Here is a 22674-nt window from a genome sequence, read left to right as displayed (position 1 = left end):
AGTCGCAATGTGGTCGTGGGGTCGCAGTACTCGCTTCTACATAAGTGTTTTCGACGTTCAAGAGACTTAAGGCCAATTTATACTTCTTACGACATGTGTCGCGCGACACTCTGGCTTGTGCAATCTATGGGCACGCGCCATCCGACAATCAAATAAAGCATTTATAGTAAACGCGACAACCCATGCGACAACCGCGCGAAATCTGCATACAAATTTAAAATTATGTTGACATTTACATCAAGTAGGGCATTGGCAGCATTGTTAATATTCTTTGTGAATCAAATTAATTCATTTTGCTAAAATGCTAGACAACCACGACAGGCTAATGACAATAGCAGGTATAATTTTTCCGCCAGGATTACCACTCTTCGATTTTAAACGCTTTTGGCTTTCGTAAATCGGTCCCGTATTTTCTTCCATTTTTGTCTGCAAACAGCATCATTTGTTTCGAGCTTTTCGGCGATTTCCTTCCATGATTTCGTAGTTTTTTGTAGGTCTTTATAATCCCTTCTAGACGAGTCTCATATTTGAGGGTATTTCCTAACTTCTTCCGCTAATCATTATTCGAATCCATCCATGATTTAGTATTTTTTCATATTTGTGATAAACATATGCTGAGACAAACACAAATGACTAACCACGTGTTGTTAGATAGCCAATTATCTTGCGCGACAATTCGACAAAATGTCTGCGACGTAACAACTTTTTGCAAGGCGCACGTGTGCGACAATACGGTGAAATTACGTCTAATGTTACTTCCGTTTTGGTGATATGACGTCATATTCCTCATGCGACATGGCGCGCGACACTTGTCGCACGAAGTATAAATTAGCCTTAACGCGTGCGTATCAGTTCGCTTTAGTCGCGCGACCAAAGCTACTGCACAGTGTGTTTCAGCCAGTGGTTTCAGCCTTTACAGAAGTTTTTGCGCGCCTGACTTTCGTTTTTGCTAGTTTATACGCACCTGAAAAGCGAATTTCGCACTATGTTTTCGTAAAAAATCGTACTTTGTCAAAATATTTAGCAAAAATTGCGATATTTTCGTTTATACATTGTATTTTCTGAACATTTGCCGTGATCTCTGGTGCGCAATACCAACTTTCCAGTCTGTTGCGTATCATTACTTTTTTACAATTAAATCTCAAACAAGTATATATTTTTTGTTTATTTCATTTTCTATGAGCACACAGCAATCGGGCCAAAAAGTGTGGTGCCTTCACAAACAAGAGGAGGCTCGTACGCCTATGGCTCTAAGCTTGCTGCTTTTTGAATTTCCTTGTATGCCCTGCATGAGGATCCCGCAAACATCTAAACTTCTTCCTCTAGCATTTCTTCAAAAATCATCTCTGATGAGTTTCAAAGATTTTTGCACTCCTCATCTGCCATCTTGTTTTGAAAAATTTCGCCTTCGCCCGCCGATGAAGTCAAGACGATTTCAACTTCGAAGCGTAAACGAGCGCGTTTCGATTGCTTTTCCAACATTTTGGCTTCACTCATGCTCTATTCAGGCTATTTTCGCTGTGATGGAAATTGACCTTTAGAACATTCGTAGTGCGTTCAGAAACAATCTCCATTATATACTTTTTGGGCGTGGCCCTATAATTTAAAAATTAGTCAAAGATCGCAGATTTAAATAGAAGACTGTTGATACTAATATTATTAAGACGGTGATTACAAAGAAGCAAACACTGAAAACGATTTTATGTAAGGCAAATCTATTTAAATAGAAAAAGTAATGGCGAATTTTTTCAGATAATTCGAATAAAACCAAGAACATTTGAATAGCTACTTGGTTTAGTTGCTTCTAGCATCACTCGCTGGAAAACACGACGAGAAGCCATCGGGCCAGACAAAAAGCTAATAGTAACACTGATGTACCTGGTCACTGGTGATGCTTTTATAACTATAGCAACAAGTTTTCCCTTAAGTCCCACAACTGTTTCCGATTGGTTGATTTTAATCACTTGCTCCATGGTTCGTGCGACAAGAAATTTGATGATCTTGAACTTTCAAAGCGTGCGCGCTAGTGGCAGCGGCGTCCGAGAGGAGCCAATGAGGTAGTTTATAGCGCATGCTCAAACGTGTACTCTCCGTGCGCGAGGGGAAAACGGCCGTAATGGATTCTACCTTAAATGAAAAATCACGTTTGTCATTAGATTTATTGGCATGAATTATTCCAAGACATAAATAAAGGATGGTTCATGCAGTTATACCAATAGATATACTCATTTGTATTCTCTTCATTAATCTTTAAAATTATTGCACTTTTCTGCGCATCTACTTGAGCAATTTTAAGCAAGGATATTCGACAGTCTGTTGAGGCCAATCATCACAAATAAATTCCGCTATTTGGTCTATCAAAGGTGTAATGTTGCTTGAGCATAGTATCACATTAACCATGCATGAATGTAATGTAGTGTTCACATATAAAATCTAAATCTTTGAGCTCTGTACTCGAGATGAATTCATTTAATCAGAGTTTTTTCTTATTTGTTATTTGCTAATTTTTATTAGGGCCCTGCGACTTTTTAATTGCGACTTCCGACTGTTTGGGGCTGTTTACATGATTCCGGCTAGCCGAGAGGATGAGGGAATGACACCACACGTCACTCCGGTTGTAATACTCAAATTAGGGAAAATTGGCTGTTTCAATTTTAAATGTTTTAGAAGTTATTACATCAGAATATTGTAAAATTGTATGAGAAGATTTATCTGATGATAAGTATGGAATCGTTTCCATTTGCCAACATTATTTAACGCTCTGCTGAATACCGGCTCCCGGGCTCATGTAATCAGACCGTTAGTCTAAACATCCCTAATGAATGTATTGATGAGGGAAATTCGTCACTAAACGTCCCTGTGATAACAAAAGATCCCGAGGCAACCATGTGATTACTATAGCTAATCGTACTTACAAGCATTTTAAACTATTCTTAGCTCTACTATTTCCCTTACTAAACAGTCAGTGTTTTGTCATGTAGATTGACCTCGATAATCGATGCTGCACGGTATCTATGAATATAAGAACCAACCACCTAAAGATAAAAATTGCTTTCCCTGAATTTTATCCAAGTGTTGCTCCTTCTTTCGAACTAATTGATGGCTCAATTGACTCCTTGATGAAAACTGAAATAACTAAGGTCAGAAATACATTGGCTTAGAATTTTAGTGCAATAATTTTATCAATAATCGTTGATCTGCTCATATTGCACGAGCGAAAATGAATAGGAAGGAGCAAGAAAAATATGTCAAGCTTTTCAAGACTGATTCAAATTAAAATTGAAAAATTAGTTGTTGTTTGGGTCGCTCATTATTAATTGCAGGTGATGTAAATGGTAGTTTTCTTTCCTCGAGCTTCTTTACGTTGTTTTTGCACGTTTTAAATTAAGCTTTTTTGTTGAAATTCCGTTTCACTGCTTCTATTGAAGACATGAACATATCATACATTTTAGTTGTTGGATAAAGAAGCGTTGCTATGTTTGGGGAACAACGAATTCTGCTTGGAAAAATGTCTGATCAGTTTAATCTTGTATGCAGAAGACTTAATGGTGTGTATAATGAATTAGCGAGCATAAGTTCACGCGACTCGCCCTCAAGACGACGCTTACAGGAAGTAAATTCTTGTGATTTCAAAAACTGCGCATGCGTCTGTTTGAAAATCGGCGCGTTGTGTGACGACGACGCTTTGATTTTGTCAAAGTCACGGCGGCGTCATTGTTGTTTAGTTTTTTCTAGCAAAGTTTTGCTTCTCACAGCGACAATAACTTTTTAGCGTTTATAATGTTTGCATCATATGCTACAGCGAATTCTTCCCTAGTTTTTCTAAAGCTGGTCATCGCTTTACATATACATATGGCGTGTGTGACCAATTTTCTTAATCAGGTCTGTTGCTACGACGACAGCGTTGTGCTAAAGGTGCGTCGTGTAAACTTAAGCTCGCAATTATGTGTTTGTTGACGCAGCCAAACAAAGGCCATCAAATAAAATGGGGAATTTGGTATTGCAAGTTTTCCCTCCCAGTTTGGATTTCCTTTCAAAATTTGATAGGCATTAGAATTCGTGCTCACTGATTTATATAATTTAGGCGCACGACAGGCGACTCACTAATTCAATTCATCCATTCAGTCCATATGATGCAATGTATTCAAATGAAATGGAGGGTGCCGAGGGAAGAAATGATTACAGTACACCTTTCCCCCCGCACCTCTGGTGCATGTTTTACAGCTAATGGTAAGTAACAAATTTTATTCCATTATAACAATAGCTAAAGGTGTATTTTTCATTATCATTATCATAAAATATGTTTACATCACAAAAAATAAAATAGCTAAATCACAAAAAATTTAAAAGCCCGGTCACGCGATACCGCTAGAGGTTGAAAACGATGCAAAACTCTTACTGTTTACCCAGTGCCTGCGTGAAGAAGTTTAAAACCTGACACTAACCCTGAGAGTTTGAAAGCGTTATGCGTATCTGTTATGGTATGAAAGCATTTCAAGTGAAACCGTTTAGTTGACATGTCAACACCTAACTGTAAGAGTTTCATAACGATTCAGCAAAACTTTCTCAGCAAAATATAAAAATGGCAGCCATAAGTGGCGCAAATTTTTAAAAATGTAAATGAAATTAACTGAACTTGCACTAGGATACTATATATAATTGCCTTTTTTAAGTTGACAGTGCTGTCTGTGCAGCACATTTTGTTTGAATTTACCATTGTTACAAAAGCGTTTAGTGGTTATGAAAAGATGCAAAATACTTCATTAACTTTATTACTTGAGATTAAAAAGTTAAAGAGAAAAAAGAAAAGAAAACAACGACTATTTTGGACTCTGCCTGCACGAACATCTGCTGATGTTCGATGATTCATTGGAAGTCCAACTACCCGCTCCATCAAAGGTTTCAGTTTGTTTTTTGATACACCCTGTATAGGACCTTGAGGGAATTTGTCCACTAAATTACTTTAAATTATTAGAGTGCGGCCAGTGTTCAAAACATGGCAAATTTTGGTGGTCAAAGTCAGCGGAAAGACGGCGATGATGAAATAAAAAACTTTTTCGCCGACCCGGATTTGACCATCATGATTTCAAAAATAGAAAACATCAAAACTATTTATTATCCAAAATAGAACACAAACACTTTTTTAAAATTTTATTTATAAAACAGTCTGCAAACTTGCATGGTATGCGGATGCCGAAATAATGATGGAAAAGAAAACATTTCTTGACACCAGTAAGCAACATAACATTCTTTATCATTTAAAGTGCTCAGTATTTTCTTTACTAAAACAATATTTAAAGAGTGATAGCATATATTTTTTATTATTTTTACTAATACGTTTTAATTTAAGTTACTTTTGTCCAGTCTTATTTGTTCTTTACTTTATCACTTGCCAGACGAGGCAAAGCAGCCAATTCTTATCGAGATTCGCCTATATCCTGCATCAAGCCACACTCTCCCACTTTGAGTTGAGTTTACCTCCCAAAAACGGAGGAGAATTTGTTCATATATTTTAAAAGCATGAAGGAAATGTTTAAACAGAGTTATGTTTAAATTGAATGCAGTACCAACATTAATTGACACCGTGGTATATGCCATATGATTAAAATAACTGTATTAAACTGCTTGCCGGCTTAATTTGACTGACTGTTGACAATCATAATGAGATTGCAAAGTTTACTTTTAACAAAGAGTTTTATAAGTTCCACCTAGTGTTTCTGTAAATGAAGTATTTATTCACATTTAATATAAACGACAACTTTTTTGAAAATAGACATGTTTCGACATCTCATGATGCCATCTTCAGTATGGGTGAAATAATAAGTGATACAGGGTTTATATAATAGTAATATGATACATAAATTACAACAATAAAGGAAATAAGATAAATTAATGAGGAGCGTCCGAGCGTATTATAGGCCCCGTCCACACGTATACGGATATTTTTGAAAACGGAGGTTTTTTTCTCCGTTTCTGAAAAGATTTGCGTCCACACGTAGCGTATTTGAATCGTTTTCGCCTGTCCACACGTATACGCAAAAACGGAGGAAATTTAATACTTCTAAGCACAGAGCATGCGCATTTACTTGTAACAAGAGATTCATCAAGCTTTTGCAGCATCCAAATTTTGGCGCTATTTAGCAACATCTCTTTACCATCTTTACATTTGGCATCGTGGGGCACTCTGTTTGTTTGATTTCGTGAGTTTGAATAAAAATTAGAATGGCCAAGTCAAATAAAGGCTCCACCAAAGGAAAAGGCAAAGTCGAATGTTATATTTGGACTGATGATGAGGTCGAGCTTCTCCTTAAAGTTACGGAGGAGTACAAGGTTAAACAAACCGCTGAGAACATCGACTGGGAATCTTGTCAGAGCAAGTACTCTGATATACTTTATTTATTTAAATCGCAATATCCATCTGCAGAAAACGCCAAGGATATCGGAAAAGATTTTCCCCACAAAAGAAGATATTACGAAAGTAATAATAACCACCAAACTCAAGGCAATACGGTCCAAATTCAGAGCAGCCGTCGATAGTGGAAAGAAAAGTGGACATGGGAGGGTAGTTCTTTGTACTTCGAAGTTTGTGAAGCGATATGGGAGGATCCCCTGCTACATCCACAATAAATGCTGGATTTGAGTCTGCAGACATAACAGTAGACTCAATAAATTCATCTTCAACTCCTTCGAGTCCTGCATCATCAACAATCTTTGACAGCGATATATCACAAGAAACAGACAATATCGAGACCTCCAAAGAAGTGCAGGAGTCTGAAGTTAAGAAAAGAAGAAATTTGCTTGATGCAAAGCTGAGGGGCTACAAACAAGAAAAATTAAAAGAAAAATCTCATCAGAAAATGAACTGATAATATTGGCTCGAGAAGAGATGCAAATGAAGAAAAGAATGCTAGAAAAAATTGATGAAATGGATCAGGAGCATTCACAACACTTGGCACGACTAACTACCAGCATAGAGCAGTTGACAGGGTCTATTGCTGATGGATTTGCAATGCTGAAGTCAATGATGCAGCCTACTTCATTTCCATTACAACATGTCCCTCAACATAATCCTTTACCTTTACACGTACACATTCAAATAGTTATGCACAATGCACACAAGTCGCAGTTAGTGGTCATGATAAATACAACTTGACCACTTTACAGCCAAGATACCCTGAACAATCAGGTGTGTTCCCCAATTATTCATAAAAAGAACAAAAATATATTTGCACAGTTTATTTTTTATTAAGACAGCATTAATAGCACAATTTGAAACAATTTATATCATTAAATCAACTCCATAATTTAGTAGATTAATATTATGTTCAAATAATACTTTTCCAACATAATTAAATTAAAAATCAATATATCAATGTTGTGTCACGGTCAATCTTGGAAAAGCTATCATGTTCAATCTATTATAAGTATATTTACAAGAAGTATTGGTGCAAATTGTTCTATATTTTTCAAACACATCAGATTCTCAAGGATCAAAGTACTTGGTCAAAATCCTTCTTGTTTTCTTACCCTCACTTTCATTGCAATCAGTGGTGAAATTGTTAGTAACAACAGCTGGTTGAAACTCTCTATCGTAATCAATGGCAGAGGAAACCTTTTCTTCTCCAATCTTTTCATTGTTTATCTCACAGTAATTATGAAGCACAAAACATGCATAAATGACACATGGTAGCTCATCCATATTTATATCCATTGCTCTCTTTAAAGCTCCAAATCTAGCTTTAAGGCGGCCAAATGAACATTCAATTACCATGCGAGCCTTGCACAAGGTCAAACCGAAGTATTGTTCTTGCACAGTTGACCCACCATTTGAATACTCCTTCATAACATACGGCATAAGTGGATATGCAGGATCTCCCAGAATGAATACTGGCACAGGATCCTCATCAGGAAGGATTGTACGTTTGCACGGTGGAATTTTTCCACTCTTTAAGGAAGAATTTAGACTAGAGTTTGAAAATACTCTAGCATCATGCACACCCGGGCCATTTGACAACAACATCCATGAAACAATAATTATAATCACAAGCAGCTTGAACATTAAGGCTATAACGACCCTTACGATTGATGTAATCTGTTGAGTTTGCATTAGGCTGCCTAATTTCTATGTGGGTTCCATCAATTGCTCCCAAACATTGAGGGAAACCGTGCACTCTATGGAACTTTTTTACCAGACAATTTACTTCTTCCTCAGTCCTTGGAAGTTTAATATATTTTGGACCAAGATAAATTGTTATGGCTTTACTGCCTTTACACACTTTCCGGACGATTTTTGACACAGATTGCCGTGAAAGCCCAAAAGCGTTAGCTGTTTTCCGCATACGACCGTCGTCGCTCGAATAATATAATGTGACGGCTACTTGCTTCACAACGTCGACTGATTTCCTCGTTATAGTGTTTTTCCCTTCGATGTATGGTCTTAATTCTTCCGCCAAAGAGTTGATCGATTCTCTGCTCATCCTAAAGTTCTCCCTCCATTCCTCTGTTACGACTATTTCACTGGCAAAGTTGTCCCACCAAGCACTTGTTCGTCCCGGCCTTGTCCAAAATCTTCGTGGTCTAACTTTTTTTTTCTTTACTCGTTTTAAAACTTTTGTGGCATCTTGTGACACCGAAAGCAACTTCATGATATTCATCCGCTTTCTTAAATATTGCCCATGAAAGTTTATCATTGCAACGTGCAAGTTAATGCATGCTATCAAATTTGAAATTATTCCAAATAAAATAGCAATGCACTTGTGATCCGCCATTTTAAAAAGTACTCGTTTGACTAAATTCATGAGACTGGGCTCCATTATTGATGTCATCGTTTTCAAAAACCTCCGTTTTCGCCCGTCCACACGTAAACACAAAACCGGCGTTTTCAAAAGTCTTCACTCTGGAGAGCGTATTCGAAAACCTCCGTTTATGGTCACCGAAAACGCCGTTTACGTGTGGACGCAAGGCCAAAACGGAGGAAAAAACCTCCGTTTTCAAAAATATCCGTATACGTGTGGACGGGGCCATAAACTAAATATTGTAATGAATTTAAAAACTTGAACATTGAGGTCAGGGTTAGTTTTGTTGATGTGGAGTGCTTCTTTGATTTTAAGGGTGAATGAGGTGTCGGCAGTGTCGATGATTTTGAAACAAGAGGGTGAATAGTTGGTTTTGCATAAGTGAGATTTAAGAAGGTGTCGGTAGATATGAGAGTTTTTGTCTGTTGTGGTATGTTCCCTGATTCTGGTGGATAAATGGCGCGAAGTTTCGCCAATGTATCGGGAATTACATCCCGCGCAATTGAATTCATATACCACCATAGATTTAATTGAATCAGGGATTGGGTCTTTGAATGAGAAAAGGTTTTTGATTTTGAATGATGTGAAGATTAGTCGAATGTCAATATCTGTACAGAAACGTTTCAATATGTTTGTAAGTCTGCGTTGTGTGTGTCGTGAGTAATGTCCGATGTATGGTAGTTTGAAGTATAGGGTTGTTATTTTGGAATTTTCATTTGTGTTGGTTGTGATCGTCGCGTCAGGAGTTTCGGTGTCTACGTTGAGGTTGTTGCTATGTTTGTTGTCGAGATATCGTTTTACTGTTAATAAAGTGAAGTGGGAAAGAGTTTCGTAAAAGAGTGGATGTGATGTTTTTTATGTCTCGTTGAAAGCCATTGTTCGTATTGATAAGTTTATATGCTCTGTCGACTAGTGTGCGTATAAGTCCGGTTTTGTATGAAAGTGGCGTGAAACTAAAATAGTTCGTCAGAAGTCCTGTGTATGTTGGTTTGTGGTATGTAGATGTTGTACAGTTGTCGTGAGATTTTGTCAGTGAAATGTCAAGAAATGGCAGTTGATCTTGTTGTTCAGTTTCAAAAGAAAATCTAATGTTTGCGTGCTGTGTGTTAATGTAATTATAAAACTTCATGGCCTCAGTTTCGTTAGTAAAAACACTAAAAATATCGTCAACGTATCTGCGTTTCATAACTTACAAACATTATGAAACGCTTCTGTACAGATATTGACATTCGACAAATTTCACATCATTCAAAATCAAAAACCTTTTCTCATTCAAAGACCCAATCCCTGATTCAATTAAATCTATGGTGGTATATGAATTCAATTGCGCGGGATGTAATTCCCGATACATTGGCGAAACTTCGCGCCATTTATCCACCAGAATCAGGGAACATACCACAACAGACAAAAACTCTCATACCGTAAATGCTCGAATAAGCGCCCAGCTTCCAATAAGCGCCCCGCTTCGAATTAGCGCCCCCCCTAGGACTCAAATTTTGAAATAAGCGCCCTTCCAATAAGCGCCCCTCGAGAAAAGACGGGTTTTGCTAAGCGTCCTCTCAAATAAGCGCCCCCACCCCCCCCCCGATAAAAGATGAACTTCGGTACTCAGTTCGATACACAGTATTTTTAATTTTTTACATCGGTAACGGACATTCGTTAGAACTCAAAATCAATGTTCTTCAGAGGTTTGCTTCTCATTTGCTTGATTTCAATATCCATGTGGGCACATAGGAGCTTTACTTTATCAAGTTCCTCGTTAAACTTTGCTCCCAGTCGCCGGCTTCGTGTTACTGCTTTAAAAGTTCCTGGAACAACTAGGCCGTTTTCAAGTTTTTCCAGTTACTTTTACCTCCACCGCATTATCCTCATGAGCTCGTAAAAATGTAAACACGAGGAAGGAAAGTTCAATGGGCGCATGTCCAACCAGCTTGCCACTGTCTTGAATAAATGTTCCAATCGCATATTCATCGTGCTCTTTAGCCTCCTTTCGATCGTCTTTCCGACACACTAGCCGTTCTCCAAGCTGTGGTGACCATTCAGCTTTATAAACATGGTGTCCTCTTATCACAGACGCAAATTCTATTTCGTAAACCATTTGCCAAGTAAAGGTATAGCTTGAACGCGCCATGTTGTAAACAGCAGATGAATGTCACACACGTGTTTGGTAGCACGTGATACAATTGACGGCAGGCTTTCTTTATATATACAAACATTTCACGATGTTAAACGCATTGTACAATACACATGCCCTTTAACGGGCACCAGGAAATCGCTTGGAGAACATATCAAGTTTCACAAAATGTTAATGTTGCTTTCTAGAATGTTAACGTTTTCAAAATTTTCATACTTATGTTACAGTTAAGGTCACAAGAAATAAAATACCAGTGTCATTTTCACGTCAAAAATGAAATAAGCGAAATAAGCGCCCCCTTCGAATTAGCGCCCCTCTCGCCTCCAAAAATTAAATAAGCGCCCCGGGCGCTTATTCGAGCATTTACGGTATCTACCGACACCTTCTTAAATCTCACTCATGTAAAACCAACTATTCACCCTCTTGCTTCAAAATCATCGACACTGCCGACACCTCATTCACTCCACATTAACAAAACTAACCATGACCTTAAATTTTTTAAATCAAGTTTTTAAATTCAATACAATATTTAGTTTATAATGCGTTCGGACGCTCCACATTAATTTATCTTATTTCCGTTTTATTGTTGTAATTTATGTATCATATTACTTTTATATAAACCTTGTATCACTTATTATTTCACTCATACCGAAGATGGCATCATGAGATGTCGAAACATGTCTATTTTAAAAAAACTTGTCGTCTATATTAAATGCGCAATGGCGCTTTTCTTGGGGTTGGACTTTGCGTGTTCATTAAGTCTAGTTAGAAGGATTCTGTTAGTTTTACCTATGTATGACTTAAAACAGCCTGGACGAGTAAATTCATGAATACAATTATTGCGATCCAGAGTTGTACTTTTGTCTTTCTTGGGAAGGAAATATAATACTTTTTTGTTTTCTATATCACTATAAATTCCACTGGCTCTTTTAGATTACGTTGCAATTTTGTTAATAGCGTTTTAACTAAGAATTCCCCTTTCCTATCTAAACCCGGAATCCTCAGCCAAACTTTGCGGCAGTTAGAGTCTTGGGGGTTGTTTAACACCGGAGGATTATTATTAACAAAAGTATTTCTTTTGTATTTTTCTTTGAGCCTTCGTATAATAGAAACCATGATCATGCGACCACAATCATGCGACTGCTTGTTTTGGTCGAGCTCACGGTTTGCCAAAAACGCACAAACCATTTTCACACTTACCCAACTTCCGACCTATAATTGACACCTCGGCAACACCTCATTATAACGTAGGCAAATTTCTATCACAACTTCTTAACCCACTCACGCTTAATAAACACACCATAGCGGATTTCTTTCTTGCAGTCTCCACAATAAATTCAATCCCTACTAAAGTGTTCGATCATTGTAATAAGTTTGTTTCATTTGATGTGGAATCACTTTTCACTAATGTGCCTCTCAAACCAACTATTGAAATTAAACTAAAGCGCGTCTTCAATGACAAACTCGTTAAGACAACAGTAACAAAACGGACTTTAAAGAAATTTGCTAAAGGATTCATGTACAAAAACAGCTTTTTCTTTCAATAATATTTTTGAACAAATTGACATTGTTTTTATGGGTTCTTTTATCGCTCCCGTGCTAGCAAACATCATTCTCGCAGAAGTCAAGAAACATCTTGTCGATGACCTCATAAACTCTGGATTGCTAAAATTTTACTGTCGCTATGTAGATGATACCCTCGTTTTAATCAAACCTTCAAATAAACCAGCCGTGCTAAGGAAGTTCAATAGCTTTGATAAAAACTAAAAATTTTAAATATGACAAAATCCATTTTCTTGATTTAGAAATTTCAAATTCAGGAATAGACATTTTTCCGTAAGGCTATCCACACCGGTCAATATACATGCATCGACAGTATTGAACCTTGGTGTCGTAAAATTGCGTGGATTAAATCTCTTTTCTTCAGGGCTAATATGATTTGCAGTAATATAACCCTCCTTAACAAAAAGATAATCAACTTTACTAAATTTATGTCTTGGAATGGCTTTCCTAATGCCATTCGTATTCTATTATACGATGGCCCAGGGAAAAATACAAAAGAAATACTCCTGTTAATAATGATCCTCCGGTGTTAAACAGCCCCCAAGACTCTAACTGCCGCAAAGTTTGGCTGAGGATTTCGTATTTAGGTAGGCAAGGGGAATTCTTCGTTAAAACACTAATAACAAAATTACAACGTAATCTAAAAGAGACAGTGAAATTTATAATGATATACAAAAAAAAGAAAGTATCAAACATCATACTTCCTTCCCAAGAAAAACAAAATACCAACTCTGGATTTCAGTAATTGAATTTATGAATTTACTTGTCCAGGCTGTTGTAAAACTAACAGAGTCCTTCTAACTAGACATAATGAACACGCAAAATCCGACCCCAAGAAAAGCGCCATTCATGACCATCTAACAAACTGCAATGACGCACAACAGTTGACTGACAAATTAAAACTATATGACCCAATCAATGACATGAATCCAACGCATTCTTTTTCCACCCATGATGACATTCTTAATAACACTAACACTTTACATTGTCTTCATCATAACAATTCTAATGTTGGGCTTTTCCTTGAGGCGATTTATATACCTTTCATAAAGCCTCAGTTAAATTCTGGAGTAAAGGCTTCTAAAGAACTTGCTATTTTTTCTTAATATCATTGATGTAATTATAAACAGTAACGCGTCTTTTCATCTAATTTCTTTCTTTTCATTGCTTACATAACCATTTAAGATCACACATGCTTGTAACTGATCACTCAGCTTGATAATGTCTTTGAAATAAAGTCAAAATATTGCTTTAAATCTTGTCTCTTGCTTTTACAACTTGAATCTTGAGTTTACAAGATGATGTCTTTTGGAGTGTGTTTTTTTTATAATTGGAAATTGTCTGCTGGAAAAGGATTTTCCAATTATGTTTAGTTTCTTTGTTCAAGATACTATTTTAGAGAATCTTGATTTGCAAGTCTTTCATTAATATTTTTTTGCTAATAGATAAAAGGAACAAATTCAAAGGCATGATGTAAAATATAAACACTTATCAAGTTGCTTATCATTTATTGCCCAACTTTTAATTTGAACATATAAATAATTGGTATTGGCAACTGTAAGTTGTAAGGGCAAAAGAGAAGAGTAATACTGCTTAAAGGGATTAAAATTTTTGAGAAATTATATCTTGTTCTTAATTAGCATACCTTGGTACTCTGGGTAGCCGTACGGTATAAGGAGTTTTAAATAAGCCTGTGTTTTTTTTTCTTCGTGGTCGTAAATTGGCTATTCCACAGATGGCCTACTTGTCGTGCATAATAAATATCCACATTATAGCTATTTTACGATAATACCACGAGACAAAGTATAATCTGCAATGCAGGCTGCACCCACTGACATGTATACTAATTGCCTGGACGTACATTCTCATCCAAGTTATTATAATTTATTAAGCGCAACATGTTGTCAAAAATAAGGATGCCGCCATACCTTTTAAGGCAAATTTTGGAGGAAAATGTCAGTAGAGTTGCACAGGCTAATGCTAAGGAAAATTTTTCTTCCATCCTGATTTCTATCAACACTTTAGTATTTATGCGATGATAAAAAGTATCATAAGTATTTAATATTTAATGCGAAAAATCTTTTTAAAATTTCAACAATAAAACATGCTGAAAACGTGTGTCATATATAGTCCGGCAGATGACGTGAAAAAACTCACCATATCGCGGTGGCAATTCCATTTTGTTTTAAAAAATGTCCGAATACGAATATACAACACGAATCAAGATGTTGTCTTTGGTAATTTTTCTTGTGAGGTCAAGCCAACACATTTTTTTGCGGTAACTCTGACTTTTGTGTTATGGGTTATGGAGAAGAAATGAGCCCGCGATATTTCAACCATTGCATATGTAACTTTGTAGTACTTCAAATAATTTCATTTGTTGTGTAACAAGCATAACATCAGAAATTTTTCTATCACACAATTTAATTTTTGAGGTTTTGCGTTGGTGCTAGTTGTTTGGAAATTAATAATAATTTGAAATAGACAATATATTCTTAGTCCTCGTCACCGTCAAATGAATCGTTTGCGTCAAGATAATCTTTATCTTGGGATTGGTTTGTGCACGTGGTGCAAGTACATAAGTCGGTACATTTTGAGCCGTTTGCAATGCATATTCATCGGTTGTTTTGGCATCCTGATTTCTTTCAGTTGCAGCATAAGAACTCCAGTAAAGATCTGGCGCAGGCTTTTTATTCATCCATTTAGGTTCCAATATTCCATAAACCATATGTGAGCCGTATCCTTCAGATGTGGGAGCATAATAGTTGGGGGTCAGACCTAACGTCCAAATGCATGCCACATAATTTGCGCGCTGACATTGAAGGAACAATTCATCAACGGTGGGTGGAAACTGTTGTGACTCAGGGATCTTAATTTTGGTACAAAATTTTTGCCTCTGGGCTTTGTTGATACTTGTACAGCGTTTGATGCCATAGTACTCACCAATCATCTCTTGAATCACGGGAAAGAGAGCTTCGTTAAAACTTTTGTATATCTTTACTATCTTCTATGCCTTCTGTTTGCCTTACCAAAAAGCGCAATAGTTGAATCGCAACCAGTTAATATTTGTAAAGCAGGAAGAGCGACAGCCAATTGTTCACCATTGCAGTCATAAATCCTCGAAATTGCAAAGATTCTTTTGTTCCCCTTTATTCCTTTTTGAACGAACAGATTGCATGGTATTCGTTCTTAGTAAAGCACGGCTAAGATAGCAACTTCGCTTTCAACTGTCGAGATACAAATATTTGGATGTGGAATGAGCTGAGTTGCATGGTTGCAACAGAGAAACATTTTGGTATCTGCTTCCTTTTGGTTAGAGCAAACGTCTTCTTCTAACATTGATACTATTTTGTTTTCCACAACTCTAAGCTGATAACATAGACTTTATAATTTGAATGATATAAGTGTGTCTCCGATATTAGATTTGAATGGCTTGCGATCTGACCAATCGTTTAAAATAACTTTACAAGATCGATTTTGTTTACACCATAACAAATAAACTTTTTAAATTGCTTCGGCCGCCTCTGTTCTCGTCTTGTCAGTTGAATACGAACACAGCCTGCAGCTGCATGTCTTTGCCTTCGCTACTTTTAACGATTGGTCATGGTATTGGTCTTTGACAAAATAAACTACACGTGCTGCGTGAGATGTAACATGCTTTAGAACATACTCGGATATTTCACCAAATGTTTCCAAACTGAGAGCTGCTGAATGATGGCCATACCATCAAAAACTTGTACACAATTTTCTGGAAAAGTATCAAGTAAAGGATCGTGAACATCTTTTTCAGTAGAAACAAGCAATTTTGACTTTACAGTTTTAGCCAAACCACATCGGCTTTAGCTTAGGATCATGGAATAGGTCCCAAAGAGTAGGCGACTACTTCTTGTAATGATACGTTGCGCTTACCGCTTATCACCAGCAATTGAGCAAATATATCTCGGTCAGCTTTCAAAGTAGCGGTTTTTTATCTTTAATCTTACAAGACTTCTTCGTTTTCACCGCTTGAGAAGTCTTGAGCTTTATTTTTGGAATAGGATCGAACAAACCATCTTCATTGGACTCTATACGTTTTGCTAAATAGTTATAAAGAGCTTCTTACCCTCTACTTTCAGCGTTTACCATGTCAGCTTGAGCTTCAGGACTACATTGCAAGCCGGAGCTGAGATGCACGAGATAGCTGTTTTCTTTGAAAGGCGTTCCCTATTCTTTAATAAGGTTGTAGCCGTGAGTGACGCATTCCTCGTCAAATAGCACTCTCTATTCCCATGTCTTTCGTTATATTTTTAACATCAGAGATTCCATGGAACTCTTCCATTCTTGACTAAAATTTTTCTGCAACATTAGACGTAAGCGCCCATTTTTATACGGTTCCTTCAGACGTACAGAAGCCGACAATGCCACCTGCACACTTGTTCCCTATTGATAGTTTGTTCAATAGCTTGGTCTGATGGTATTTTATTAAATTTGACATTCTGTGTTCGTACAGAAAATCTTTTCATGTTCTTCTGGATGCATTTCGGGTAAATTTTGCATGCTAACTTAGTAATATGTCAGAAACCATGCGTAGTTCGCAGCCAAATAGCCAAAGGAGCATGTTTTCTGTAGACTGCAGGTGCATTTTCCAATCACCGAGTTTGATGGATCGCATGAAATCGAGCAATATCTGCACCATTTGTAAAAATGATGACCAAACTGGAACTGTTGGACCAAGTGATCCTTTCAAGAGATCTCTTTCATACTTGTGTATTTGATCAATAGCCTCTTTATGAACTTCGCTGAGTGTATAAACGTTTGCATTTCCATGGAGTTGACTGATTCATCGTACCTTCCAGATTGTTTAAGTTTATCATCGAGCCATTCTACAAAAATTTCAAGTATAAGCCTCTTGACCGCATCGTAAAGATACTTCAGTGTTCTCATTGCATTTTTTAAATGTTTACCTTTGAGCATTTGTTCAACAGACGATTCGCCAAGTATATTTGATTCGATTATAAGAAAAAAAATATCTTTCCAATGACAGAGATAGAAATACACATAGTATGGAAACCATCAAGACTCAGGACAATGAACCTTTTAAGATCAAAATGTTTAGGATTCATCATGATTTCAACTGTTTAGAAAAGAACGCCATGTCGAGAACGACATCCGTTTCATTTAAACCAAGTTTTTGTGCTGCAAGTTTCGATTGAGTTAGTAGCTCTAAAACTGTATCATAAGAAGGCGGAGATTGGATGATAGATAGCAGGTATCCAATTTTTCCATAATCATTGCCGTCATTCTTGCACAACATAAAGTTAAATCCTGTCCAATTAGGTGTTTTTTGTTAGAGATTTTTCTTACTTGCTTGGCTTCTACCAATCATCCATATAGTATCAACCACGTCCGAGCGTTGGACTTCCTCCTGCTATAAATCAAGATCAACAGAAATACTTTCCTTTGCATTCTTTCGCTTACATTTACCTAAGATGGCATCACGTTAAATAATGCATGAAGCTTCTTACGTTTGGTAGTTTTCTTTGAGACTGATGACAGAATTATAAAAGATGGCTCAGGTGTATTAAAGGAAACGTTTAAGGATTGTATCGCAATGCCATTAGTGCAATGAAAGCAAAGTCCTTGGAGACTCTCGGAATTAATGCCATTGTAATCCCATACAAACGTTACAAATCTAGATGGTTGTATTATAGATGGAGTAAAGGATCTGTGGATCTGATTCTTGGCATGTTCCATGTCTAAATTTGTCTCGGACATCGTCGTATCAGAACATCGTCGTATGATACTCCGTGACTAAACTTGTTTTTCCAATTTATGACAGCCTTGGAACTGGTTTTTTTTTTAATTGTAAAAATAATACAGATATGTTTTGATGTTTTCTAGGTCCCGTTATTTGCGTGGTATATCAAATAGAGGAAATCAAATGCGAAACTTTTGCAGACTTTTTACGCTTTTTCCTAAGTATTTCCTCCAGAAGGCATGCTGTTAAGAATCGAACACTGTGTCTTTTAAAAGGAGATCACTCTTTGAATATGGCCAACTTCTGAATGTGCTGGTTCTTTCTAACAATTCCTTACGTATTTCACGCCCGACTTTTTTGTTTTCTCCTAATGTCATTTCCCATCGAAAGGAAAGATCCTTTAGCTCGGACCATGTCGATGAAATGGTTTAAAACAAAGCAATAGCGCAATAAATTAAGAAAAATTTTGGGAGGTATAGTAGTAATCTACTATACGTGTCTTCACTTTCCCATAATGGCGGACAGTAAAATTTTGTAACGTAGTCGTTACGTGTGTTCAGACACTCAATCATTTTTTCTCTTGTTTGTTATAGTTTGTGTTAAATAATAGGAGTCTGATATCTGCAGAGCTCACTTAACGAACGATTGATTTTTAAATTGCTCATTGATTTGTTTTTAGGTTTATTGATTTGCTTCAACGGTTCTTTGCGATCCCTAATGAACACTCCACGGTAGGTTTAAGAAATAAAATTCTTGTATTATGGTGAGAAACGGCATTTAGACAATGCTTCATACATTGTTTATAATGGTTGCCTCGATGCTTTGATGGTGCTGCTGCATGCTATTACTATCTACAGTTAAAAAAAGGCCAATTAGCAAAGGATGTCAATTGATATTTTTCTGTGCTATACAAAAACATTTGAAACTCGTATAGATTCAGCACATGACTTGCTATATTTATACCTCGAAAAATAATACAGTGTCCTTGTATCATAATAAGAACTGTCTCGTTTCTTCGAATGGTTTGAATATGGAATTGATATTCACATTTATTTATTTATTATTTATTTGTTATATTTTCAAAAACTTAAGTACTTGGAGAGATTAAAGTTATATGAGTTGGTGGACAAGACTATAGGTCGAATGGGAGGGGCATTAGAGTTTTCTCTATGCTGATAAAGTTTGGGGAGACCATAAAAGCGAGCTGGTTGTGAGCCTCTAGGGAAAACTGTAGAGTATATATGGTTGTTTATGGAGCCCTGTTTTTTTTTGAGATTTCTGAGAAAGCGTTGGAGTCTGACTTTTCTGAGTAGAGTGGGGTCATTATCTAATGGTTTAAATTTAGATTTGTATTATATTTAAGCGTGCATTACTATGTACCTTTCTGTCCGTAATAATTACTCCATTTCCTTTGACTGGTTTGAGTAGAATGATGTCCTTGTTGTTTTTAATATTCTTCAAGATGCGGTGTTTTTTGAGATCAGATGGTGAAGGACGGTATGACGAGGTGTAACTTTGTGCGATATGTAAGAGTTCGTTCTTGATATGATTATAATCGTCATTGTTTTTCAGCTTGTTAGTGATAGTGTAGGGGATTCGTTCGAATATGGAGAGGATGTCGGCGTCGTTAAGTTTCGGAGGCTTAATGGTGTAATAGAGTCCATTCTTAGGGAGATCAAGTTCTTCAGGTTTGAATGTGTGCGAGGATAGGTTAGTTAAGGTTTCTTTATATGTGAAGGTATAAGATTAGTATAAGACAATAGTACAAAAGTATAAGACAACTTAGCACAAAAGTATATAACAGGACTGATAAAAACTCTAATCGACCGCATACGGAAAATTAACAATACGTCGACTGGCTATTATCATGATTTAAGCGCCCTCATTGACAATCTCAAACGGAATTCCTTTCCCTCGCCTTTCATAGAAAAAATCATTCAATCATATGACCATGACAAAAACACAGACAAAATAAACACCAGAAACGAACCCACACCTACCCAACTCGAGACTTACTTCTTCAAACTACCCTACATTGGCTACATTACACAAATCACGGAACGGAAATTACACAACTTAATAAAACGCTATTGCCTATACTTAGACATCAAACTATTTTTTTCATCTTTCAAAATCTAAAATCACTTTAGCTTCAAAAATTATTCATCTCTCTCAAAATCTAACTTGGTTTATGAATTTTCTTGGGCTATATGTAATTTCCGTTACATTGGGGAGCCACCCGCCACCTTTCTACACGGATTAAAGAACACATAACCACGGACAAAAACTCGCACATATTGAGACACTTACTCTCGTCACCAAACTGCAAAAACAATTACACACAATGCTGTTTCCGTATCTTAGACACTGCTCACACTCCTTTCGCCTTAAACTCAAAGAAGCCCTTTATATCAAGAAGCGTAAACCCCCATATATATATATATATATATATATATATATATATATATAGAATGATAACGACAATACATTTTCTAGTTATAAAATTCAAGCCAAAGTCTTGGTCTCTTGCGCGAGTTGTACGTCAGTTCCAGTTCTTCGAAGTCAAATATTCACGCGGTTTGTACTTCAGTTTCATTCCCCCGAGTGCCAAACATACACGGCCAATATAAATTTGAATAAAAACTGCAAAAGCATAAACATATAAACAACATCTCGACAAACAACACACGAAGGCCAACTCTTCGCAAAACGTTATTTTTTACAGCTGAAACTTTACTAAATTGAGTTCGTTGTAACTTACAACTTGTAACCAGGAAAAGCCAACTGATAATTACGTTGTATGCTAAAAAGACGACACAATGAGAAAATATGACGATAAAATATTCAAGAAAAAATTTTTCTTTCATCGGTAGGTAAATTTTCAAACAATGTCAGACAGTGTTTGTCTTTTTTTGTCATTTCAGTGAATTTAATGATCTTTCCGAGGAAATAAGAAACTTCAATATATCCAGTTTCATAAAAAGTATTGAGTAAAACTCGCATTTTACTTTTTACGAAAAAATTTTTGTCATTTTCATCGATTTTGATAGTGCTTGAAATACTAAATGGTTGTCGTCTCGATATCAATAATTGAATATCCTTAAAGACTTTAATATGTTTTAAAGGAAAACCGCAGCTTAAGAGCAGATCGACTGTGTATGACAAAATAATATAGTAGCTATAAGATGTTTTCATTCTATATGTAAATTTTTTCGAATAAAAATTCATACCAACAAATCCTTTTAATTTATTTGAAAAACTTAATAATACTTTTGCACTGAGGATAACGTAGAATTGAAATAAATATAGTTAAAAGATTTTCTTCGTGAAGATAAAACTATCTAGTAAAATGAAATCAACTGAGGTCAAATTAAAGTCTAGGATCCGAAAAAATACAAATTGTTTATGAACACGCGAGAAACACGAGTGATGACGAATGATGACCACAAATATTTTTTTGGCTTCAATTTTTGACTTCAGTTATCATTCCAGTTATTTGAATTTTGAGTTCACTGACCTAACCTCAACAAACAAATACAACATCTTAACACTATCTTTAATCTGTAAATAGCAATTACTAATTTATCACATATTTTTCATTTTCTTTGTAGTTTTTTTTTTCTTTGATAAAACCTAACACAAACATTGTACAACACCTTATTCAACTATAAATAATTATTCATAACTATTCGATACTTCCCCTTTATCACGTATATCATATTATAAGGTAAACTTCCTATACTGATTCACCCTCGCACTGAAGCTGGCATAAAGTATGCCGAAACATGTTGTCTGTTTTAAATGTCTTTTTTAAGGGTATTTTGACAAGCCCATCTCCTCTCAAATACTCCCGTCGGCACTGGTCTATCTCTATTATTTTTTGTTCTTTCTACCTTCCATCCCTTGTGATAGGAATCCTGGATGATTTAGAACTTTACCAATGAATTGTGAGATGTACTTAGCCATAAGCTCTTCTCGAATAAATAGTTTAAGATAAGAATAAGTCTTGGCTCAGTATTGTAGAATGCAGCTCTTTTAAATTGGTTTTGATGTAATATCCTGTTCACTGATAACATACATCAATTAAAGAAACAACAAGTGCAATTATAAATCATATGCATTTATAAACGTTTACTCAATGTCTAACTGGTCTAAGACGCAGAGTTGAATAAAGGATTTCATTTGCATATATATTGTTAGTAGATTTCAACTAAACTCTCTTCTTTAAATTATCAATCATTTTTTCCAAAAAATATTACAAATTCCTCACCATTTCTTCTGGATAAACTCAATTTATGATGAATGTGCTTTGCTTATTGAAAGATACCCACTTTTCGAAAGCAATTGGATGCATATATAACTGTGTCTTACATGCAGTTGAATTAAGACTTAAACATTGACAAAGAGTGTAATTACACTATAACACTCTAAAAATAATTGTGAAA

At 36.1% G+C, this 22674-nt stretch overlaps 2 protein-coding genes across 2 annotated transcripts in view; one reads left to right on the top strand and one right to left on the bottom strand.

Moving 5' to 3' along the window:
* The window catches only part of LOC124437623 (GATOR complex protein WDR59-like), a 67141-nt gene that overhangs the window by 44224 nt on the left and 243 nt on the right, over positions 1-22674 (top strand). Inside the window, exons 14-17 of the mRNA XM_046987591.1 lie at positions 2982-3140; positions 3453-3548; positions 4085-4230; positions 18909-18960. Coding sequence (XP_046843547.1) covers positions 2982-3140; positions 3453-3548; positions 4085-4228 — 399 coding nt within the window. The 3' untranslated portion in view covers positions 4229-4230; positions 18909-18960. The remainder of the gene's footprint in view (positions 1-2981; positions 3141-3452; positions 3549-4084; positions 4231-18908; positions 18961-22674) is intronic.
* Positions 7989-8645, bottom strand: LOC124435932 (putative nuclease HARBI1). The gene has a single exon (XM_046985862.1). The coding sequence runs from the start codon at positions 8643-8645 to the stop codon at positions 7989-7991; it is 657 nt and encodes a 218-aa protein (XP_046841818.1).

This window comes from Xenia sp. Carnegie-2017, unplaced genomic scaffold, assembly GCF_021976095.1.
Source record: "Xenia sp. Carnegie-2017 unplaced genomic scaffold, XeniaSp_v1 HiC_scaffold_16, whole genome shotgun sequence".
NCBI lineage: Eukaryota > Metazoa > Cnidaria > Anthozoa > Malacalcyonacea > Xeniidae > Xenia > Xenia sp. Carnegie-2017.
This window is presented reverse-complemented; position numbering and strand designations above follow the sequence as displayed.